The sequence below is a fragment of the Eschrichtius robustus genome, chromosome 4 (genome assembly GCF_028021215.1).
Source record: "Eschrichtius robustus isolate mEscRob2 chromosome 4, mEscRob2.pri, whole genome shotgun sequence".
Lineage (NCBI taxonomy): Eukaryota > Metazoa > Chordata > Mammalia > Artiodactyla > Eschrichtiidae > Eschrichtius > Eschrichtius robustus.
In genome coordinates this window covers 147,622,950-147,644,412 of record NC_090827.1, presented here as the reverse complement: position 1 = coordinate 147,644,412, position 21,463 = coordinate 147,622,950, and the positions used below count along the sequence as shown (strand labels likewise).

The window sequence follows — 21,463 nt, the reverse complement described above, 5'->3', positions numbered from 1 at the left end:
GGATTTAACTTTTCATCCATTTTGTAACTTCTAAGTTTTATAGAAGATTGTTTTGTAGAATTTTTAACCTTGAAAGAGTGAGATATATACCATGTGACTTTGGTTAAATTATTTAACTTCTTGGAGCCTCAGTTTCCTGATGTGTAAAATTAGGGCATTGGATTAAGTCGGTGATTCTCAAGTAACTCTGCCATTGGTGGTTAAAGAGTTGTCATTACTCAAATAGGAAATTGGCATCCTTCTCCCAAATTATAGGAAAATAACATTAAATGGGTGGTAGAATGTCTCCTCCCTTTGATTCCTACCTGTGATTTTTTTTTAAAACTTTGAAGCCTGTTGACCTTGGTACTTGTATCTGATAGAGCACACAGTTACATATTTGGCTTTTAAGTTTAATATATGTCATTCATGGTAGTCAGGAAAAGAGATGATGATGTTCAGGTCCTTCCTTAATTTTTTGAAAACCTCTAGGTGGCCTTGTCTCGAGGCATCTCTTCAACCATAACCTTCTATGATTCTGTTTACTAGATAAAGGAAAAATACGAAGGCAATAACCAGAACAAGCTATAAGTCAAAACATTTAAAACCTATATGGTGTTGGAAACAATTGGATATTTACATATCTCTCAAAATTTTTTTCCATCTTGGTTACTACAGGACCATAAAATCATTCAAATAGCCAAGGGTAGCTAATTATTTTTGGTTATATTAGACTTTAATGATAATGATTATATTTTGAAGACTTACTTATTTTTAAAACGGAGAGGCTGGAGGATGAAAGAATAGATGCTCAGACTATGAAGAAAGACATGGAAAGAACTGCTCAGGACTTTGTAGTTGAAAGAGGTCATTTTAAAACTCTACCCTTCTTTCTTTATCTAAGCTGTGAAATGTGACAAGTTGGGAGTTTAAACTGCTCCTTTCTTCTGTATTAATTATCTTTTGCTGATTAACAGCTCGTCCCAAATTTAGCAGTTTAAGACAATAAACATTATATCAATATTACAGTTTTTGAGATTAAGGATTGGGGATTGGCTTACTATGGTTCGTAACTCAGGATCTTTCATGAAGCTGGAATCATCTGAAGGCTTGATTAGGGCTGGAGGGTTTGTGTCCTAGAGAGTTCAGTCGCATGACTGTTGGCAGGATGCCATTGTTCCTTGCCTAATGGGCAGTTGGCTTCCTCTGAGTGACCCAAAGCAAGAGATCAAGCAGACAGTTTCTGAAGTCACACACCATCACTTCAGCTCTATTCTCTTTGTTAGAAGTGAGTCATTAAGTTCAGCCCACACTCAAAGGGAGAGAGGGGAATTAGATTCCGCCTCTTGAAGGGAGGAATATAAAAGAATTTTCAGAAAAGAAAATCAGTAGGTACTAAATGCATCATAGCAGATACACAGGCCTTGTTACTTTGGTGCTTGGGGAGTGTTTGAGAGGAAGGGCTCTAGAGTTAGAGTTCATGGGTTCAAATCCTGGCTCTGCTTCTCCTGAACACTATGACCTTCATCAAGATTCCTCATCTATAAAATGAGCACAATAGTAATATCTATTAACAGGAATGTAGAGAGGAATAAGTGAAAATAATGAAGGTAAAGCACTTATCTTGGTGGCTTTTATTTCATTAAGAGTTAGCTGTTATTTACCTACTAGATCACAGCAATAACTTTGATGTAGAGTCTGCCTTTCTGTAATGTTATTAGCAGAATATGCTCTAAGGTATCCACCAGGCCAACCTACCTAGTCTTATTCAATTTTTAAAATTCTGCTTATTAATACTTGAGAAAATTCTGCTTAACCTTGAAGACTTGAGAAATGCCGATGTGTGTGTGCGAATGTGTGTATATATACACACATATACATGTTATGTACACATATATTCACATATACTACATGGCTTGAGTCATATTGTGTGGACGAAATGCATACACAGTTAAGTCCCCTACATATGAACCTTTAAGTTGCGAACTTTCAAAAATGCGAACGTGCGTTGCATCAGCGTCAGACGTGAGTGAAATTGCAGCTTGCCCTCTGATTGTGTTAGTTGGGTACCTAGGCTAACTTTGTTGGACTTACAAATTGGACTTACAAACGCGCTTTTTTGGAACGGAACTCATCTGTATGTAGGGGACATACTGTATATTTTAATCCTGCCACATTTATATTTTTAATATTTTATCATGTTGTTAAAAATTCTTCAAACATGTTTTTATTAATACAATCCATTGCATTTTTTGATTATTTCCCCAGGCTAGGCCCCGGAAATGAAATTCCTAGATCAGTATATATTGATATTTACCTCTTTAAGACTCTTGATATATAATGCTCATTGCTTTCTTGAAAGTTTGTACCAGTTTATATTTCCAGCAGCGGCCTCACCTTGCTTGCTAGTCCTAGTATAGTATTACTGGTCTCTGAAAAGTGTTGGTGGCTGTTGAAAGCCTAGTTATAGTAGCAAGACAGGATTGCGTTAAACCCCAGGGCATTGTGTTTTTATAAGAGCTTTAAATATATAGGAATATTTTCCAGCGTTTCTGCATTAATTTCTATTAATATATATATATACACACACACATATGCATAAATCCTATATATGTGTATATACTAACTGTGAAGTATGATGCAGGAATAGATACGGCTTCTGTTCGCTTGGAACTTAAAATATAAGGCTGATATGAGTCCATATAATTAAGATGTACCGCGAGTGAAATACACAGACACACACCGTTACCTTTCTTTAAAAGCTAACCCTCAAGAAGCAAAGAGTGAGGTAAAAGTTGTGTGTCAGGCTGCAAACTGACTCCCACAGTGAGAAGAGTATTTCTTTCTGAGCCAAGTCAAGCTGTCGCCTCCAGAAAAAACACACCTTTGGCTTACTTACTCTCTTCCTTCCTAAATACACGAGTATCTGTGATTGCTAAGAGTGGAAATTCAGATTTGCTGTCAATTTCAGTGTTCTGCCTAAAGCTAGCAATTAGCCCCTTCGCGTGCCTTATTTACCATCCTCGCACCTGGAAACTGTCTCAGTTTATGATGCTGCCGGTCAATGGATGATCCTCCTTTTAAATTGACTAGAGATAAAAAATAAAAGCTACCAGTCCTACAGTTTCTTTTGTCTAATAGGTGGCAAGTTTACCTAACACAAGGAAGAGATCCCTGTTTGGTTTCAGGGGGGCTGTACTTTGGAAATGGCGCATGGGTTCTTGTTTGGGAAGGTGGGGATCACGGTGGTAGGGCTAGGGGAAAGGCCCAAAAGAATAAATGAGTATGCAGAAGAAATGGAAAAAGCAAAGTCATGGGCTGTGGAATCAACTCTGAAGTTGCACCTGTTGGGCAAACATTTGTAAAACGATATAGTATTAATATTACCACCGGAAAAAACTGTTTTCTCTAGTCATCGTCACAGTTCATTCAATTTAAGTCATAAAAATTACACCTTGTTATTTAAAATTTGTAACGACCAACTCTTTTTTGTGTTTATTCAGCAAATAACTTTTTGAACACTTATTCTGTAGGAGGCACTGTTTTATGTTTTTTGGAGAAACAACTATAGGCAACCTTTTGTTTCAGTTTTTTTCATATTATGAAATTTTGAACCCAGGGAAGCATTTTTTGTGTTTGTTTCAATGAAGCTTCATCTGGGTCATTTTAGAGGCTTGGTTTCCTGTGTTGTCAGTAAGTCTATAAGTCACTAAACGGCAATCCAGCTCCCGCGTCTACTGTATTCAGTATGTACGTTATTTGTAATAAGGTTAGTTTTATCAAAAAGATCTTTAAAAGCAGATGATGATACAAGTGAATACGTTCCTTTGCTTCCGAGCGACCCAAACAGAAATGTAAGAGGGTACGTAAATTTCATGGCTAGCCGACTGGGGGAGGATAATCTAATGTCTCAGAGGTTGGCATGTTCTGTTTGCTAATAAGCACCTGTCTCGTGTGCTCTTCCGTACCTCTGTAGAGGGAAGAGGGCGACGTCGGTCCCTGAGAGTGGCTGGAAGCCCCTAACTTTGTCCCAGGAAAGCCGTGGTAATATTTTGTAGGTATGACTTTTGGGGTTGGTATGCCCGTTTTTCAGCGCAGCGCTTTCAAGTGAACGGCTTACACGCAGCCTACGCTTTGACACGGCCCAACAAGTTAATTAATTAGCCACCTTTCCGTCCAGCTGCGGGACTGGGCATTAGAGCTCTTCCAGAAAGAAAATTTGATTAATGGCTCTCTTCTAGCGTGGGGACGACTGCAGACTTCTCCTCCGCAGAGCGTGAAACGTGCGTCTTCCTGCCGAGGGGCCTCGTCCCAGCCGCGGCCCCCGGGACGACTCCCTGCCTCAGGTGTCCCCCGCGCCGCGGGCCGCGGCCGCTCTCCGGGGCGGGCGTCCGGGACTTCCTGTCTGGGCGCGGGGCGGAAGGATCGCGTTGCCAGCCGAGGCGGCCGCCGCCGCCGCCGCCGCCCCTGCCGTTAGGTGGTGGGGTTTCTCAGCCCGGCGGCGGGAGGCGGGCCGGCCTCGGCTTCCTGTCGGAGGACGCGCAAGGATCCGGGCGTCGGAGTGTGTGCGAGTGCGTGAGTGTGTGTCGGCCGCACGGCGTGTGTCTCCGGCCGCGGGTTCCGCCTCCTCCCCTGCCGCCGCTGCTCACGGTGTAAGTCAATGTGAAGCAGCAGCTCCAGCCCCGGGATAAACATGGCGACGTCTCTGCATGAGGGACCCACGAACCAGCTGGATCTGCTCATCCGGGCTGGTAAGGACAGGGGAACTTTCCTCCCGTGCATCGGTGCAGCAGGAGAGGGGGTGCACAGGGGGCGGGGTGGCTCCCCTGTGGCGGTCAGTGCAGGGGGTCCGGTGTCCCCTTCGGTCACCGGGGCGGCCGGGGGAAAGGGGGGTTGTGAATGAAGTAATGGAGGCGACGAATCAGGAAGTGATCACCTTGGAGAGTAACCTGCCTGGAATCCGGCGCTGTCGCTTCAGGGTGGGTTTGTGGAGCAGCGGCGGCGGCTGCCGGGCGGAGCGCTGGCAGCGGCTGCCGGGCAGCCGAGCCGCAGTTAAGTTGGGGACTCGGGGGCGGACGAGTTAGTGCGCTTCACCCCAGTTGCCGAGGAACCAGGAAGTGAGTGAGGCTGTTGTCTCCCGGCTGCGCCTGCCACGCTGTCTGGCCGCAGAGGCCGCTGCTGCCCGCGGTCGGGGGCGGCGGGCTTCTCCGGTGGACGCTCGCCACCCCCGCCCCGTTCTCCTTTCAGACTTGGTCCGCAAGTCCTGGACTTCCGCGCGGACGAGGCAGCGCCGGGCCACGTCCGGTAGACCGATACCCGCCAAAAAATTGCTCTGACCCTCCTCCTCACATCCCCACCTTGTGCGGGCTCGGGAGTAACGGTTCTCGAGAGGGTCCCTTAATAACGTGGAGCGGCTTGGGGGGGTGTTTCTCTCGGGGGCGCGCCTCCCTTTCCTGGTTCAGTGGGCGGCTGTGGAGAAGTAGGCTTATGCCCCTTGCCTCGTGGGTGGGTTTTTCAGGGGGGAGGGTGGCAAAGACACGGAGTATGTTTCGTACCCCTGCGCTGGAGCGCTGGGGCGTCAGAGAAGAACGTTTATTTTTGTAAACAGCGGGTGAAGGTGGAGGAGCGGGGCGGGCGGGAGGGAGTCTTGGCCCCAGGGAAGTCTCCTCACGGAATTGCCCCCTTTCCCCCTCCCCCCCCCCCCCCAAGCCTCCCACCACAGCGGAAGCGCCTCGGAGAGGACAGAACGGCCGGGATTGACAGGCCTCGGGTTCCAATCCGCTCGCTGCGATGTTCCGAATAAGAGCGTTGGTTTCTGGGGGCGGGACTCCTGGCCCGCGCTGGGCCAATGAAGATTGGGCGGGAGTGAAGCTGACAATGTACGCATGGAATTGGAGGGAAGAGGAGTGTAAACACGGAAGTGGCCGCGGCGGTGGGGGATGTGCGGCGCCACTGCTGCAGCGGAAGGGCACGGACTTAAGTTACATAGGGAAAGCGGCTTTACTTAATAGCAGACAGCGCAGCGAGGGCCCTGAGTCGGCGTAGCGGAGCTTGAGTACGGTTTACCTGCTGCAGTGAGCGTCAGTGTTCCTTTCCCTGGCTTCTCTTTCATATCGCCATCGATGGGAATTGGAAGATGGGGAAGAGTCACCGACGAGGATTGCTGTAAAGGGTCTTACCGGCTGTTCCACATCCACTGTTTTTAGGTTGGGGAGTTAGTCGTTTTGTTGGTGAAACTCTTGTGATTCAGTTCGTTTGGGAGAAATCATAAACTTACATGTACCTTTAACAGAACTTAATCTGTAAAATAGAACGCTACACGGTCCCAGGGAAAAAAAATCACGGTTTACTGAGTAGTGATTAAAATGCATTTGACAGTTATTTTCTGATTAGAACAAGAACTTAAACGTTAGGGAAAAGGAGGCAGAGCACAATGAGAACTTGGTCTCTTTGTGTACGTTCAGTCCATTAATGCTGTATGAATTAAGGGATGGAATTTTTGGCTTTATATTATTGGTACTAACAATACTTCATGGATTGTTGGGTCAGTAGTGCTGAATATGGACCTTCCCGGAAATGTTCCCAGTGGTTGTGAGAACCTTAGAATACTCCACGCAGTTAGGATTTTGTAAAGGTAAGGGTAAGAGGGCTTAATTTTGCCAAGAGAAGGTGTTTTTGTCCTGAGCTTTTGGAATTATCGTCACAACTGAACGTTACCTGTAGATATTTTGCTTGGAGTGGATACATATACACAAGTTTAACATATAGACAGTCTACAGTTTACAAATAGAAAAGTTTTATCTTCTTTCGATCAGGGTTTTTTTTTTTTTTTTTTTTAAGTTAAATGTTGTTTTCCAGTTCTACTGCATTTCCTTAGTACACAGAAACCTTACAGTTGAAATTTCCTTTGTGATTATAATGTTCTGTAAAGAATACATATTACATATAATTGTTTTCAAATTATTTTCTCAGTCATATTCGTGTAATCTTAAGTTCCTTTATAAACCTTGTTTTAGAAGGAAATTTGAGACAGGTTTGCTGATTTATCCAAGGTTTATTCAGTGAGTTAAAAGTGGAGGAGGAAAGGTGGCCCAGAAAATGAAGAATCATGGATCTAAATTTTTATTGCTGCCTATTTCCAGTGATGTTGGGAGGGTAATGTTTGTAAGGTTTGTATTTGTATATGGACTTAATAGTATCTTTTCATTCCCTTGAGGGAAGTCATCAAGTGTTAGAGGTAATTCTTGCTCACAAAGATTTAGTCTAATTAAGGAGACAGATGAAAATCTGTACAATATATAAATGTTAATATAACTACAGGGATTGCTGTATGGCTTCCTGGTAAGTGTAGAATGCTATTAAGGAAAACTTCTAGAGGAGATAAGCTTTAAATTGAATATTGTTAGCATAACTGTTGTTTCTAAGTAAGTATAAAGCACTTAGAATTACCATTACTGTTAGACGTTAAGATGCTAGAGGATATAGTTTTGCTTTTATTTTCCTCCCTTCAGAGACTTTCAACTATCAACTTTAGCTATCAGCTTTCGCTTTAGTTATCAACATGTACGCTGTCAGAGGCATTTGAATAAAGAATGAAACACATAAGCTTATTTACTAAAAATCACTTTCATTTTCACATACAAAATATTTTTTGTGGTAAAGACTTGACATACTTTATAAAACTTTCACTGGCAACATGGTGTCCGAGAAAGAGCCTTGACCCTGGAGTCAGGAGACAACGATCTTCATCTACCTGTCACTAAACTAGCTCTTTAAGGCTTTGTTTTCTGTAAGAGAACGGCGTTGACTAGGTGATCCCTAATAACTTTTAAAGCTCTGAAACTATAGGTGGCTCAGAAATATTTAATGGAAAGCGAAGGTTCTCTTTTTGCTTGGATTTCTTTACATTACACTCTATGAGTGAATTTGTCTGTAAGGTCGTTATGTAATGGGGAGGGGTTAATTTCTTTTGCCAATCTTTGGCCCAAATTGGAGCTTGAGGCCATGTCTGTATGTTGAATAAGACTATGATATAGTTTATTCAGTAAATTAAGCTCATTTCTAGTCTCTAGGAAAATATGAATGTTACTTTATTAATACTTAACGCGAAAGCATTGTGTACACGTGGTCTGATTTTCTGGAAGATTTTCAATTTAAAATATTCTGCCTTCTTATTCTCAGGTGTACATTCCTTGACTTTCTTCTTCCTTTTTTTGAGAAACTGAAAATTGAGAAAGTGGAGAATTTGAGAATTGAGAAATAGGGTAGCTCTTAGGAAAGAAGTATTGTTCTACTTTAACACGGTTATTGAATGGAAGGGGGAAATTCTTCTGGAAATGCAGCCTTAAGTATTTTTATGGACAGAACAAATCTGTCTAGTTTGTCAAAATGCATCATGAAATTTGAACTTGAAAATCTTCTAATTTACTGTAAACTGGAATATCTAGCATCAATCGTGAAAAGAACATCAATTTGAAAAAAAAAATGTATCGGGCTATGAAAAGATGAAGCATATGTTGAAATAAAATTGGAAGAATGGCATAAATTTTTTAAAAATTTATTTGAAAATGTGTTTAAGAAATTACTCTTTAGAATTCATTGCAGCATTAGTACTAAAATTCATACAGAAATTGAGTTACAGAGTAACAGTGTGTAAATAAATAGTCATTCAGGGTAATCCAACATCAGTTTCCTTTAGGGACAGATTTAATTGGTAGAGAGGCAGGCAGGAGAGTGTTTTTGATTTATGAAGAGTTTAAAAAAAAAAAAATCCTTCATGTGTAAGTCGACAAAGTACTGTTGTACTTACGGAAAAGGAATCATAATTGTTCATCTACACACTGATTTTATGTTTAGAAGCTAAAACTTACAGAAACATGAGGATGGAATTTGGGTGTTGTTGATTACATTTGATAATAAATTATAGCTGCAGTTCTTTAATACTAAAATCTCTGGTATGGGGGATTCTGGGAGTTCCCCAGACTCTTTCAGGGGGTCCGTGAAGTCAGATTGTTTTCATGGTAACGCTAAGACATTATTTGCCTTTTCACTTTCACAAGTGTTCACAGAAGTTTTCTAGAGGCTACATGGCTTGATAGAACAGATCGGATGAAGAAGCAAGTATGAGAATCCAACTGTTTTCTACCATGTATTAAAAAGATTTGCAAAAATGTAAAATAAAGCTACTCTCTAAATTTTTTTGTTTTAGAAAAGTTATTTTTCATAAACATATTAAAGTTTTCTTAGCTTTAATTTCAAATAGGGTAAGTATCTAAACGTAGGACTTACATAAACAAAATCTCTTTGTGGTCCTCAGTAATCTGAGTGTAAAAGGGTCCTTTGACCAGAAAAGTTTGAGAATAGCTGAATTACAGTTTTATTTAGTCTATATACTTTTCAGTACCGTAGCCACTAGCCTCACGTGGCGATTGAGTATTTGAAATGTGGCTGATTAACCAAATTTTTAATTTAATTTAAACATAAAAACTGAAGCAGTGGAAAACTTCTTTACATGTTGTTTACATGTAAACCTCTTTTACATGTTGAAATGTTAGTGTTTTGGATATACTGGGTTAAATGAAAGGTATTAATTTCCCCTTCTGCTTATTTTCTTAACGTGGCTACTGGACCTTTAAAAATTACACGTGGCTCTCGTTATATTTTTACCAGACAGCGCTACTGTAGAAAATGATTTTATTCTCTTTCCCTTTTTTAACCTTATAATGCAGCTGTATAGATTAGAACAGTCGAAGGGGAACGGATAAAGATGGAGTGCCCCAGACCTTTACCTTTCCGTTCGTTTGTGTTCTTCGCTCGCCTATTACTGGTTACAGTCCTGGGATGTTAGAGAATAAGCTGCGGTGGGTCAGGTGTGGTAGCTGAGTGATGCCCTTGTAAATATTAGTTTATGGTCTTGCTTGTAGGGGAATACCACTGTCACCTAATGAAGTGTTTTCTAATTTTTTCCTATTGCTCTCAAATTAAATTGCTGTTAATTTTTATTTTTGACTTTTAAGAACGTTGTTATGAGCTAGATGCATTGCAGCATTCTCTTCTGCAAAGCTGAGAGGTATGTCTCTTGTCAGACTTAATTACCAAGTTTGGTATTTAGTAACAGCTGTTGAGTGAGTCTGGAATAGTCTCCATGCAAACACCAGTTGATTAGAAAGCTAGAAATGGAACAATAAGACTCTTAACCAATGGTAAAGGAGGGCATAAGCAAGTTTAATTTTTGACCCTGATTAAAATTAAAATAGTTTGGAAATTTATTTGGTATATTTATTTCTTCAAGGAATATTGACCAGCAGTGCCACCGACTAGGGGCAACTAGAGGATGATACCTGCCAGATTACTTTCAGCTGCATTGTTTCTGTTTTTTAAATGAGTTGGTTATTTTTTTAAACTCCCATAAATTTCATACGCAGGCCTAGAAAGACACCAGAAAATCAAGTTTTAAGAGATAAATAAGGAATTTTCAGCCCTCACTTGTAAGTTTGCTTACTTTAATGGCACAACAGTGTTATATTCATATTTATCCTTAGGAATTGTGCAGAATTTTAGTTTAAATTGTATTTGAATTATTGATCTGAATAAAATAGTATTGAAAAGTTTTTAAAAATTATGGAAACTTGAATAGGAAAAATATTTCTTAAATTTCTGTTACCAAAAACTGCTTGTTGACTTATGTCAACAAAAGAAAAGTAAAAAGAGATAGAGCTCACTTTTAACAAATTGGTTTAAGTATTCTTGGAAACTGTCAAATTATTTTGCATCTTTATTTTGTTTTGAAATATTTTACTTCCATTTATGTTTTTGATACTCTGAACTATTCGTATAAGCTTCACTGAGGCCAGAGATCTGTTCACACTTGTATCTCAGGTTTACAGCACAGGGTAAAACCCTTAACAATCCTTTGTTGACTGTACATAAGTATTAGATCTGATTGATAGTTCATAGAGAATTTATGCATTTTTTTTTTATATTCCCATCCTAAATTTAAAGTATAAATGAGTTAATTGCTGCTTAAATTTGTGTGGATTCTATTTGTTTTACTCTGTGAATATAAAATATTTCAGGGAAACAGTATTTTGAGCTTAGGGAGAAAGGGGAGGTTGAGGTCGGAAATAATAGCAAGAAAATTTTCACTGACATAACTAACATGAAATCATGGTTTTGAAAACATACCTCAAACTGCATAAGAGCTCGGGGCAGCATAATATATAGCTGTTGGCAAATTTCATTTTGTTTATAACTTAAAACATTAAAATATCTGGTAAAATTCTATTGCTGTATTATTATCAAATACTCAGAGCTCTTGCTTTAATATGGTAGAGTTTTTAGGGTGTGTCTTAATACAATTACATAAGGAATTAGTTTACCCAGGATGGTTTATTAATAGCACCTAAGACAACAGCTAAATTGCAACACAAGCAGACTGTAAAGAGAATGAAGTTCCTAGAATAAACTTTTAAAAACCTGAGAATCTGCTTCCCAAGGTTCTTTAGTACTTGAGTACTAAATGAGTACTGCAGGGGGAGGTACTTTGAAAAAAATACTTGAGAATGGTAATATATTTTATACTTACTAATAGTAAATTTCTTAAAGTTGAGCTAGAAGGGCTGATTGAATCCTGTGCTTCAGTGAAGCTGCAGATAAGAGTAAGCAGGGTCACCTAAAGATAGATTTACTTAGAGGTTTGGCTGCCTCTCTGGAACTGTTTAGCTTTGAGCAGATTTCCATAAATGGAAAGAGCAACTGGAGAGACCGGGTACCTTGGTTGAGAGTGTGGATGGCGTGCAGCAGGTGGTGAAGAAGTCACTGGATTTTTTTATGAATGCTCCCCAAATGACTGGTGTGTACGGCCGGGGCCGGCCGGAGCACTCGGGGAATTTTGAGACTAAGCGAAAAAGTTGTTTTCAATTAAAAGTTTACTGGGAACAGTTTTGAAAGATTCATATCTTTAGTGTTGTAGAACTTGTGAATTTATAATATGGTTTTATGAAATTTGTATAAATATTTTCTTTTAGTCCTTTAGAGGACATCTTGAGAAAAATTTATCAAATTAGAGGCGGTTAACATATTCATGTTTCAGAACCTCTTACCAAGTAGAATATTTCAAGTCAGGATGTGAAATTAATTATATATCATTAGGATAATGAGTTTGTGCTTGAATTGCTATTTTTCCTGTAAGGTCTGTGGGTTGTCCTTAACTTCAAAACATAAAAGAAATACTTGCATGCCTCCGATATGAAAGGTCTGTGTTAGGAACCATAACAGATGTAAAGATGAATTAAGATAGCCCTCCCTGATCTCACGGAGCTTATTAAATGGTGATAAGAAATTACCACCATTTATTGAATTCTTATCTATATGTGAGATATTGTACGTGTTTTTTAAGGGAATCACTGCATTTAATTCTCACAACTGTATGAGGTAAGTAATATTCCTGTTTGGTGAAAGAGGAAACTGAGCCTTACAAGAAATTAAATTGCTGGCCTAAGGTAACAGAAATTGTCAGTGGCAGAGACTAGAGCCCAAGCTTTCGGGCCTGGAAAACCAAACCACTGCTGTACACTTTACTGTTTCACAAATAATTTAATCAGCAAAGCATAAAGTAAGTGTTAGAAGAGAGTTACACGAGGTGGTAGATCTAGAAAAGGCTTCATGGAGAGGAAAAAAAAAAACATAGGCTCTCTCTCTCTCTTTTTTTTTTTTTTTTTCTTTCTTTCTTTCTAAATTTCTTGGGTAAAACCCAGCAAAGTCCAGAGAGATCCTGAAGAAGAAAGCAGTTACTGTGAAGAAAATTCCCAAGTTCTCTGGTGCACTCACCAGGAGGGTCTGTAGGAACTGAACTAATTGATTAAACTAATTTAGAAATACGAGTTTCTGACTGATTCTGCTAGGTGTTTACTTAGTAGCAGTATATTAAAATTACAATTGACCTCATAGGACTGTTAATCTACAACCATTCTCCCTCCCCTACCCCGCAAGTTAGTTTTGGCCTAAAATTGATACAGGGTTCAAATTTCAAGGGTCTGTCTTTGTTTTCCTTTGGATAAGATTCAGAAATTTCTGATCAATCTCAATAGTTGCTTTATAATCAACATTCATTTTACAAAGTATAGATACTAGGTTGTTTTGGTTTTAAAATTATTTCTGTAAGTAATTTATATGGGCTAATACGTATTAATGACTCATTTAGAATTATTAACGTGAGAGTTTAATTTAATAACGTGTTCAGTGCATTTTAACTGAGTAGAACTTATTTTCCCCCCAGTGGAAGCATCAGTTCATAGCAGTAATGCACACTGTACAGATAAGACAATTGAAGCTGCTGAAGCCCTGCTTCATATGGAATCTCCTACCTGCTTGAGAGATTCAAGAAGTCCTGGTATGTGAACTGTTCTTTTTTATATTAAACATATCACATCACTTTATGTATCTAGAAAGAAAGTTTTTGTTTTTGGTAATCCAAGGGGATTGTTGGTGTTCTCAAAGTCTATAATACATTAATACCTGTGACAGCAGTAATTGATTTTTATTTGTCAATGTTCCCAAATCTTAAATACTTTAAATACTTAATTTTCAAAATAAATGAAACAGAAATGCCCACTATATAGACAGATAGATGGCTGTTACATTGCTGTTTATACCATCCTTAACTCTGGGTAAATTATAAACCTTAAGAGAATGGCAGATGGGAGCATTTGCCACCTGTGACCACATTCAATCCTTCATTCAGTGATAAGTGGGCAGTAGCTCCAGGGAGCACTCCCTGAGGGAGAGCGGGGGTAGCTTCCAGCGTTTCCTCACACTCCCTTCAGGCTGCAAGTTCTCCTTTTTTTTTTTTTTTTTTTTTTTTTTGCCCCCCCCCTTTTTTTTTTTTTTAAAGGAGCAGAGCAGATTAGAGAGACAGAGTTAGTTCTCCACAACATTTTTTTTTTTTTAATTTTTATTTATTTAGTTATTTATGGCTGTGTTGGGTCTTCGTTTCATGCGAGGGCTTTCTCTAGTTGCGGAGAGCGGGGGCCACTCTTCATCGCGGTGCGCGGGCCTCTCACTATCGCGGCCTCTCTTGTTGCGGAGCACAGGCTCCAGACGCGCAGGCTCAGCAATTGTGGCTCACGGGCCCAGTTGCTCCGCGGCACGTGGGATCTTCCCAGACCAGGGCTCGAACCCGTGTCCCCTGCATTGGCAGGCAGATTCTCAATCACTGTGCCACCAGGGAAGCCCTTTGGCCGCCCCCTTTTTAAAGACTGCCTTTGAGAGTCTTTCTGTCCTAATTTTAATGCCCAAATGTTAATTTGACTTAATATAGTTAAGATTGGCCCTTCTTTTAGGGAATTACAACATATGTTAAGATCAACCGTACTTTTTAGTTAGAGTAGGAATCCTGTGTATTATTCAGGGATATGAGAAGATTAGGGCATGTTGGTCAGTATATTAATCCATGATAGTATGTATTAATTGAAATGGAAATGTCATATCCTGGTTATTCATGCCCATTGAAAGGAAGCCAGAGCAACATTATTGTATGTAATAGAAAATCTGTATGGACCATTTTAGTGATCCAAAATATCAGGGACTGTTCCAGTAAATAAAATTTTAAATATTGAAAGACGATATTCATTTGGCTCTAACGAGCAGGTTTTCTTTTCATATTTTGAAATGAACTGTGCTTACTTTTCCCTAAACGTACGTTTATTACTTTAACGTTATACCAGGTGCATGTTCTTCCTAGTTAGAGAATAATGATGAGTGAGTGGAAGGAAAGTAATTATTAACTCACTATTATACTCTTTTATTTTCAAATGTTTTCCCAATTGTCAAAATAATCCAAAGTCTTCCACAGTGAACTTGAAAGTATCTAAAAGTGTGAAGCCATGGGGGTTGACTACTTACGATCTCCCCCTTTACCCAGAAGATTAACATTTCCTTCAAGTCGATTTTCTTTGCATTTATTTACTTACATACGTTAGACCATATTGTATATTCAACAAATTAACTTCAAGTTTTTATCCTGCTTTGATGAATTCTTAATAACCTCACCTCTACTAAATATTGAATTGTCCGTATTGAGAGGCATTAATGGGGGTGGGAAGTTTTAATTTTTCAACTTTTTTTTATAGTGGAAGTGTTTGTCCCTCCTTGTGTATCAACTCCAGAATTTATCCATGCTGCTATGAGGCCAGATGTCATTACAGAAACTGTAGTGGAGGTGTCAACTGAAGAATCTGAACCAATGGATACCTCTCCTCTTCCTACATCACCGGATAGCCATGAACCAATGAAAAAGAAGAAAGGTAGAGTGTATTTATAAATTTCTGGGAAATTGGGTGAAATTTTTTCTGGTATCTATTTTCCCCCCATCACAGGACATAGGAAATATATGCTGTAGATTTATGATTGATGTTATCTTAATTAGATATTCTCAAAATATTAAGATTTTGTCTTTTAACATGTTCATACTGTTTAAAGGAGTTAGTATTTGAGCCCTAAAAGTAGTTGCCTGCAGAATGAGATTATAATAGGTGCTTGATACACAGAAGGAAGATCAGAGATTCACTGCCCATTTTTCTACTTTCTGATCCTTTTAGGTACTTGGTTACTTTAAAAAAAAAAAAAATTATTCTTTTTTTCATAATCTTATCTTCCTCCTCTTTTTGTGGGCATTAAAGTAAAAAGCCCAATTTTCTTCCCCTTGTCTTCGGCCTTAAAACCCCAAGATTGCCTGTAGGGACTTCTGCGGGGAGTCAGCTCACCTTTGGGTAAAGAGCATTTCCACTTGTTATTTGACTCCGCTGAAACCTGTGCTCATCTGATCCCAGTGGGTGAGGCACAGAGGCTCCAGTCCATCTCCCGCATCCTGAGTGGGTTCTTTTTCTGTTTGAATCAAAGGTAAAACTTGAAAGAAATGAAATTCTGTATAAATGGTTACTCATCTAATTCCACTTTCTTCCCTGTCTCTTTCTTCACATTTTAGAATGGGGGGAAAAGAAAAATCAAAGTCAAAACATAAGGGAAAACTTGTTTTAGAAATAATGGTATTATCTCTGATTTATTAGGTAGCAGTGTTTCAAATTGCTGTGATGGTCACGGGTCTGTGCCTCATTTGCTGTGAGGTACACAGTGGAGAATAAGACAGAGCACCTTCCCTCTTACAATATAGATAATATGTATTTGAGAAAGGCATGAATGAGAGAGTTTAGAAGGAAGAATTACTTCCTGCTGTAAATGTTTAAAAACAAAAGGAATACATATAAATAGCCCTGTTTACCCACTGCCCTCTTATAGCCTTCGGCTGGTTGTATCTTATGGAAGCTATTACAAGATACTTAAGAAAATTTTAGATTTAAATGAAGAGGGAAAAGACTATGAAAAGCTGAGATCATTTAGGGAACCAAGACCTCTAGATGAGCAGGTTGATCTGCCGATGTGGTGGTGTGGTATAAACCAGGAAATAATTTGCCAATTTAATACTAATCTTATCACGTATTTGAAAATAGGTGGTCTTAATGAATGACCATTTAAAAATTACGTGCAACATCGTTAATTATTCATTTGTGGTTAAGTACCTTTGGGACATAACAAAGTTAGGTAGGTATTTTTTAATAGTAGAGGCTTCTTTTTATTTCCAGAGCCTTTAATATACTAATGTGCGTTGTAAATCTCCAAGAGAAGATAGCATGCAGTTCTAAAAGTTAACTTGACTGTAGAACCGTTTTTCCTACTGATGAATAACGTATTTCTCACGTAATACGATTGGGGAAATGCTGCTTTATAAGAAAATAAGCCTTTTGGGGCTAACCTTTCCCATTAAGGAAGTTGGGCTTTTGTGATTGAATTTAGGAGACAGTGAAGACGTCAGTCTTATTACTGACTGATTCGTACATATAAATATCATTTAAATTGAGAAATTAAGCTCTGTTTTAACAAGGGAGACCAGTAAACTTTCTGTTTTAATTTTTGCCAAAGCATACGTCTTAATGAAATCCTAGAATATGATAACTATGCTTTTTGACATATAAATTAAGGCACTTTAATTTAGCTCTAGATAATCCTTGCTAACGAAGAGTAGAGACATCAGAAATCCCAGATGTTAGGACAAATCACCAAATCAGTAATAGTATATGCAATATTCCCAGTGTCTTTCTTCAGGCTTCCCCTCACCTGCCGGCATTCATCCATCAGGGCTGAGGGTTGAATACAACACATTTCAGGCTTAAGCTTTCTTTCCTGTAGAGAAGTATAGCTCTTGCTTTTCTGTTCATTGTGGATGTTAGTCTCTCTGAGAGAGCCTTATGGCAGAAGTGAGGGGAGACAAAAGGAAGGGCGCAAACATCTACTAGACCTACGAAGTAATCGCTTGGAAGATTTTTTTACCCTTAAAATGTACCTGCACGTTGAGGTGGGGAAATTTATGCTGAAATTCTGGTGAATTGATTGGCTCAGAGCAGTAGAGAGTGTTTAAAATAATATTTTTTACTTTTCCTCATTTGAGCTCAAAGGGCTTCGCAGATTATCAGATCCTCTGCAATCGGTAGGTAAAGCTTTTTCTAACAATTCTGTAGAACAGAAAACAAAAGTTTGTACTAGAATTTGTTTCCATTGCTACATCATTGGAAAAGGTTAGCAAATTGAGGCTCTGACCATGTAAATGATGGGTTAGTAGTGCCTGACTTGCCATGTACATTGACATTACTGTCCACTAACTGCTGTCATCTAAAATTGCAGAAGTGCTTTTCATGTTCTTTTAAAGGCAACTTTTAAATACACTGAATATATTAATCCATAGATTAGTATCCAGTTTCATGAATAATGTGTTATCAAAAAGCCTGCTATCATGCTTCCGTTATTTTTCCTGTTTTCAACGTGTGGTTTCAATATCTTTTATTTCCAGTTGGCCGTAAACCAAAGACCCAGCAGTCGCCGATTTCCAATGGGTCTCCTGAGTTAGGTATAAAGAAGAAACCCAGAGAAGGAAAAGGTAATTTGGGGAGGGCTGTTTTGTAGACGAGATGGTTTTTTTTTCAGTCAAGTACATTTGTAGGAAAATTACTTCTAGTAAAGTAAATGCACGTGTGACAAGTACTGTCTTTGGTAGCAGTTCTTAATCGGGGCTGTATGAGCATCACAGGGGAGCTTTTTCAGACTGTCTATGCCTGGTCCTTACCCCACGGAGATGGGGGGTGGAGGGGAGTGGAGGCCTGGATAAACTGCAGGGAGTGGAGGTGGGCAAGCGTTGGAATTTGGAAAAGGCCCTAAGTGCAATCTGACACACGGCTGTATTCAGAGCTGTTGTTCTGGAGGATGTGTGTATGTATAACGGCAGGCATCCTCATGGAGAGTCACTGAGAATGGAAAAAGGTTTACAAAACTAAGACTTCATTTCTCCATACTCTCTTAACTGATAGAAGCAAGGTGAATTTAGCTTTTCTTAACTGATTCAATGCAAGGTGAATTTAGTTTTCCAACCAACAGATTTCAGTCAAGTCAGTAAGGATCTTGGAACAAAAATTTAACATGTTTGCTTTAGAGTTTGTATATTCTCATTAAGCACAAAAATAGCAATAAGCCTTCTACATTCTCTGCTTTCGTAATTTGTCGCGTAAGTTGATTTCAGGTGATCTTAGTAAGGGTTTTAGGTGTGTTCTGATAATCTGATAACCAAAATTTTATCACTTCCATGAATGTTTTCAATAGTTGGATACGTATATTCAAATTTATTCCATCCTCAACGGGTAGTCTGATACATCTCATTTTAAATAATTAAAGCAAAAATTAAATCTCTAGTTAAAAAAAAAAAAATGAAGTCTAGTAAGCCTGCCAAGAAATATAGACAAAAAAAAAAAAAAAAAAAAAATCCAGTTACAGTAAACCCTTATTTACTTAGGAACTGTTTATTCAATTTGGGACAGATTTAGGATACTTTTATTTTCTTCTGTGTCTTTGGTTGTTTTACATTTCTAGTATCTTAGGTTTTATCCTTTAATTTATATTGAAAACTTTAAAACTTACATAATAGTAGTATTACAAAGTTGAACTGTAAATATACAATTATTTTAAAAAAATTATTTATTTTATTTATTTTTGGCTGCGTTGGGTCTTCGTTGCTGTGCGCGGGCTTTCTCTAGTTGCGGCGCGCGGGCTTCTCATTGCCGTGGCTTCTCTTGATGCGGAGCACCGGCTCTAGGTGTGCGGACCTCAGTAGTTGTGGCTCGGGGGCTCTAGGGTGCAGGCTCAGTAGTTGTGGCGCACAGGCTTAGTTGCTCCGCGGCGTGTGGGATCTTCCCGGACCAGGGCTCGAACCCTTGTCCCTTGCATTGGCAGGTGGATTCTTAACCACTGCGCCACCAGTGGAAGTCCCAGTTATTACTTTTTAAAAAAATTATTCCCATCATCAGTGGTGTCTCTTGTATTCAAAGACCTTATGTTTAAAACTGGAAAAAAAATTTTGTGATAACCTATTTTTACCAGTCAAAATCACCTTTCATTAAAATTTCAGTTTTGTATTGTTAAACTTGAGGCAACCTGTTGAAATGTGAAGATTAAAGTGATTACAGTCACCCCTGGATTAAAAATCCCAGTCAGTGTTTCCTCTTCTGCAAAATTATGATGATGATGTCTCCATAGACTTAGTGAACTACCTTGTCTGATAAAGAAGGCTTCCCTTTTGAATTCTGTTTTCCTTAAAACCAGAAATAGAATTGTTAATTTTAACTTGGGGATGGGAACTGGGGCGAAGCATTTAAAGACAACCTAAAGAACGTTGATGAGTCTGATTAATTCAGTAGACACAGAAGCATTCAAACCCCTACTGTGTGCAAGGCATTGTCTGTTGTACAAAAATTTCTTCCAGAATAAGTTCTTATAATCTCTAGGTCATAAAATAAAAACGCCCCAGCTACGTATCTTGATTCAGTTGAGAGTGACGTAGTTGAAAGTTATGCCCGGTTTAATACTAAGAGTTCTTAGGTGTTGATGCTGATGTACAAATGTAACATAGTATAAAGTTGAAGAGATACAAATAACATTGTAAAGTTGAAGGTTAATTTTTTGAAGTCAAGAGGTGCACACGGGGCTCAACTGTGGGTTAATGGAGTGACTGAATTTTCAGGGAAACACAGGATGAAAATGAAATGCTAGAGGAGAAAAACATCAGCGTTTCGACTGAGTAGTAGCAGTGGCTTGATGTGGAAGCCTCCCACCCTCAAGGTTCTTCTCATGTAGCCCGTAACTTGGATCTGGATTTGAGGATAGTAAAGGGTTATTGAGTAGGAGCCTGGAGATGACCTGGTGGCTCACTGGTGGCATATGTATTCTAATCTTCTTCTCGGGACTCTCTTCTGTTCTTTCCATCAATTTAAGAACCTCTGCACCTAGAGGCTTACAAAGGGAATAAAAGAAAAACGGCAGCCTGTTTTTAGTCTTCTCGTCTTCTCATAACCACTGCCCACTACTCTTCCCCAACCTTCCAAGAAAAGAAAAGAAAAGAAAAGAGTGATGCTCTCTTCCCTTTGGGACTAAGTTTCTTATTTTACCTACCCAGAGTCCTTCCTTTCCTTCTATGCAAATCTTAGCCATCTTCCAGGACTTGATAATGTCTTACCAATCCACTTTATTTTCACTCCTGAAATCTCAGACATTATTTTCTATCATTCATTTGAAATATAATTGTGCCTGGCCTTATGTTATAGCTTATATTGTTTCAAACTATTGTTTATTTCTTGAATTGTTGTTATTTACTAGACAACACAATTTGACACTGTACAAATGATTGCCGATCTAGTCAAGTATTTCATGACAGACTCTCAGTACATTTGTGCTTCACCAGTGGTAAATTAATTGATTTTTTTATCCAGCATAAGTAAATATTTGCTTTTAATTATGTTAATGAATCTTTAATCAATGTCTATGATTGTTTTCAAAGGAAACACAACCTATTTGTGGGAGTTTCTTTTAGATCTACTTCAAGATAAAAATACTTGTCCCCGGTATATTAAGTGGACTCAGAGAGAAAAAGGCATATTCAAGCTTGTGGATTCGAAGGCTGTCTCTAAGCTTTGGGGAAAGCATAAGAACAAGCCAGACATGAACTACGAAACTATGGGACGAGCTCTGAGGTAAGAACCCAAAAGAAAGAGTTTTCAAACAAAACTTACATGTCTCTTAATATTGTCTATTAACTATTTAAAGAGAAGCTGTTAAAATCTCTTATTTGTTACAGCTTGTAATTTGGGGGGGGGGGGCGGATTTTCTTGAGGAGCTTCTTTCTTGTATTTGGAGGCAGGTGGGGAGAGAGGAGTTTGGTCTAGACGGCTAAAATTTCAACACCATTGGAAAATCCATTTTCGTGGGAAATGTGCACCTTTCAGAAAATTAAACCCAAACAAAATACAGTTTCCAAATTTTGAATTTGCTCTTTAGTTCCTGCAAATTTATTATAATGGATTTATCTTGATATGAAACTTTCTCGTAAGTTTTG

At 38.9% G+C, this 21,463-nt stretch overlaps 1 protein-coding gene across 7 annotated transcripts in view; it reads left to right on the top strand.

Annotated features, from left to right (window-relative positions):
- The window catches only part of ELF2 (E74 like ETS transcription factor 2), a 91,206-nt gene that overhangs the window by 66,540 nt on the left and 3,203 nt on the right, over positions 1–21,463 (top strand). For 2 of the 7 annotated variants that reach the window (XM_068543455.1, XM_068543460.1), the window contains 4 exons: positions 13,256–13,369; positions 15,108–15,281; positions 17,879–17,965; positions 20,909–21,101. In XM_068543455.1, the coding sequence (XP_068399556.1) occupies positions 13,256–13,369; positions 15,108–15,281; positions 17,879–17,965; positions 20,909–21,101 (568 nt within the window). Of the gene's footprint in view, positions 1–4,408; positions 4,731–5,896; positions 6,186–13,255; positions 13,370–15,107; positions 15,282–17,479; positions 17,519–17,878; positions 17,966–20,908; positions 21,102–21,463 lie in introns of those variants that run through there. The other 5 variants (XM_068543462.1, XM_068543459.1, XM_068543457.1 and 2 more) reach the window with 5 other exon arrangements.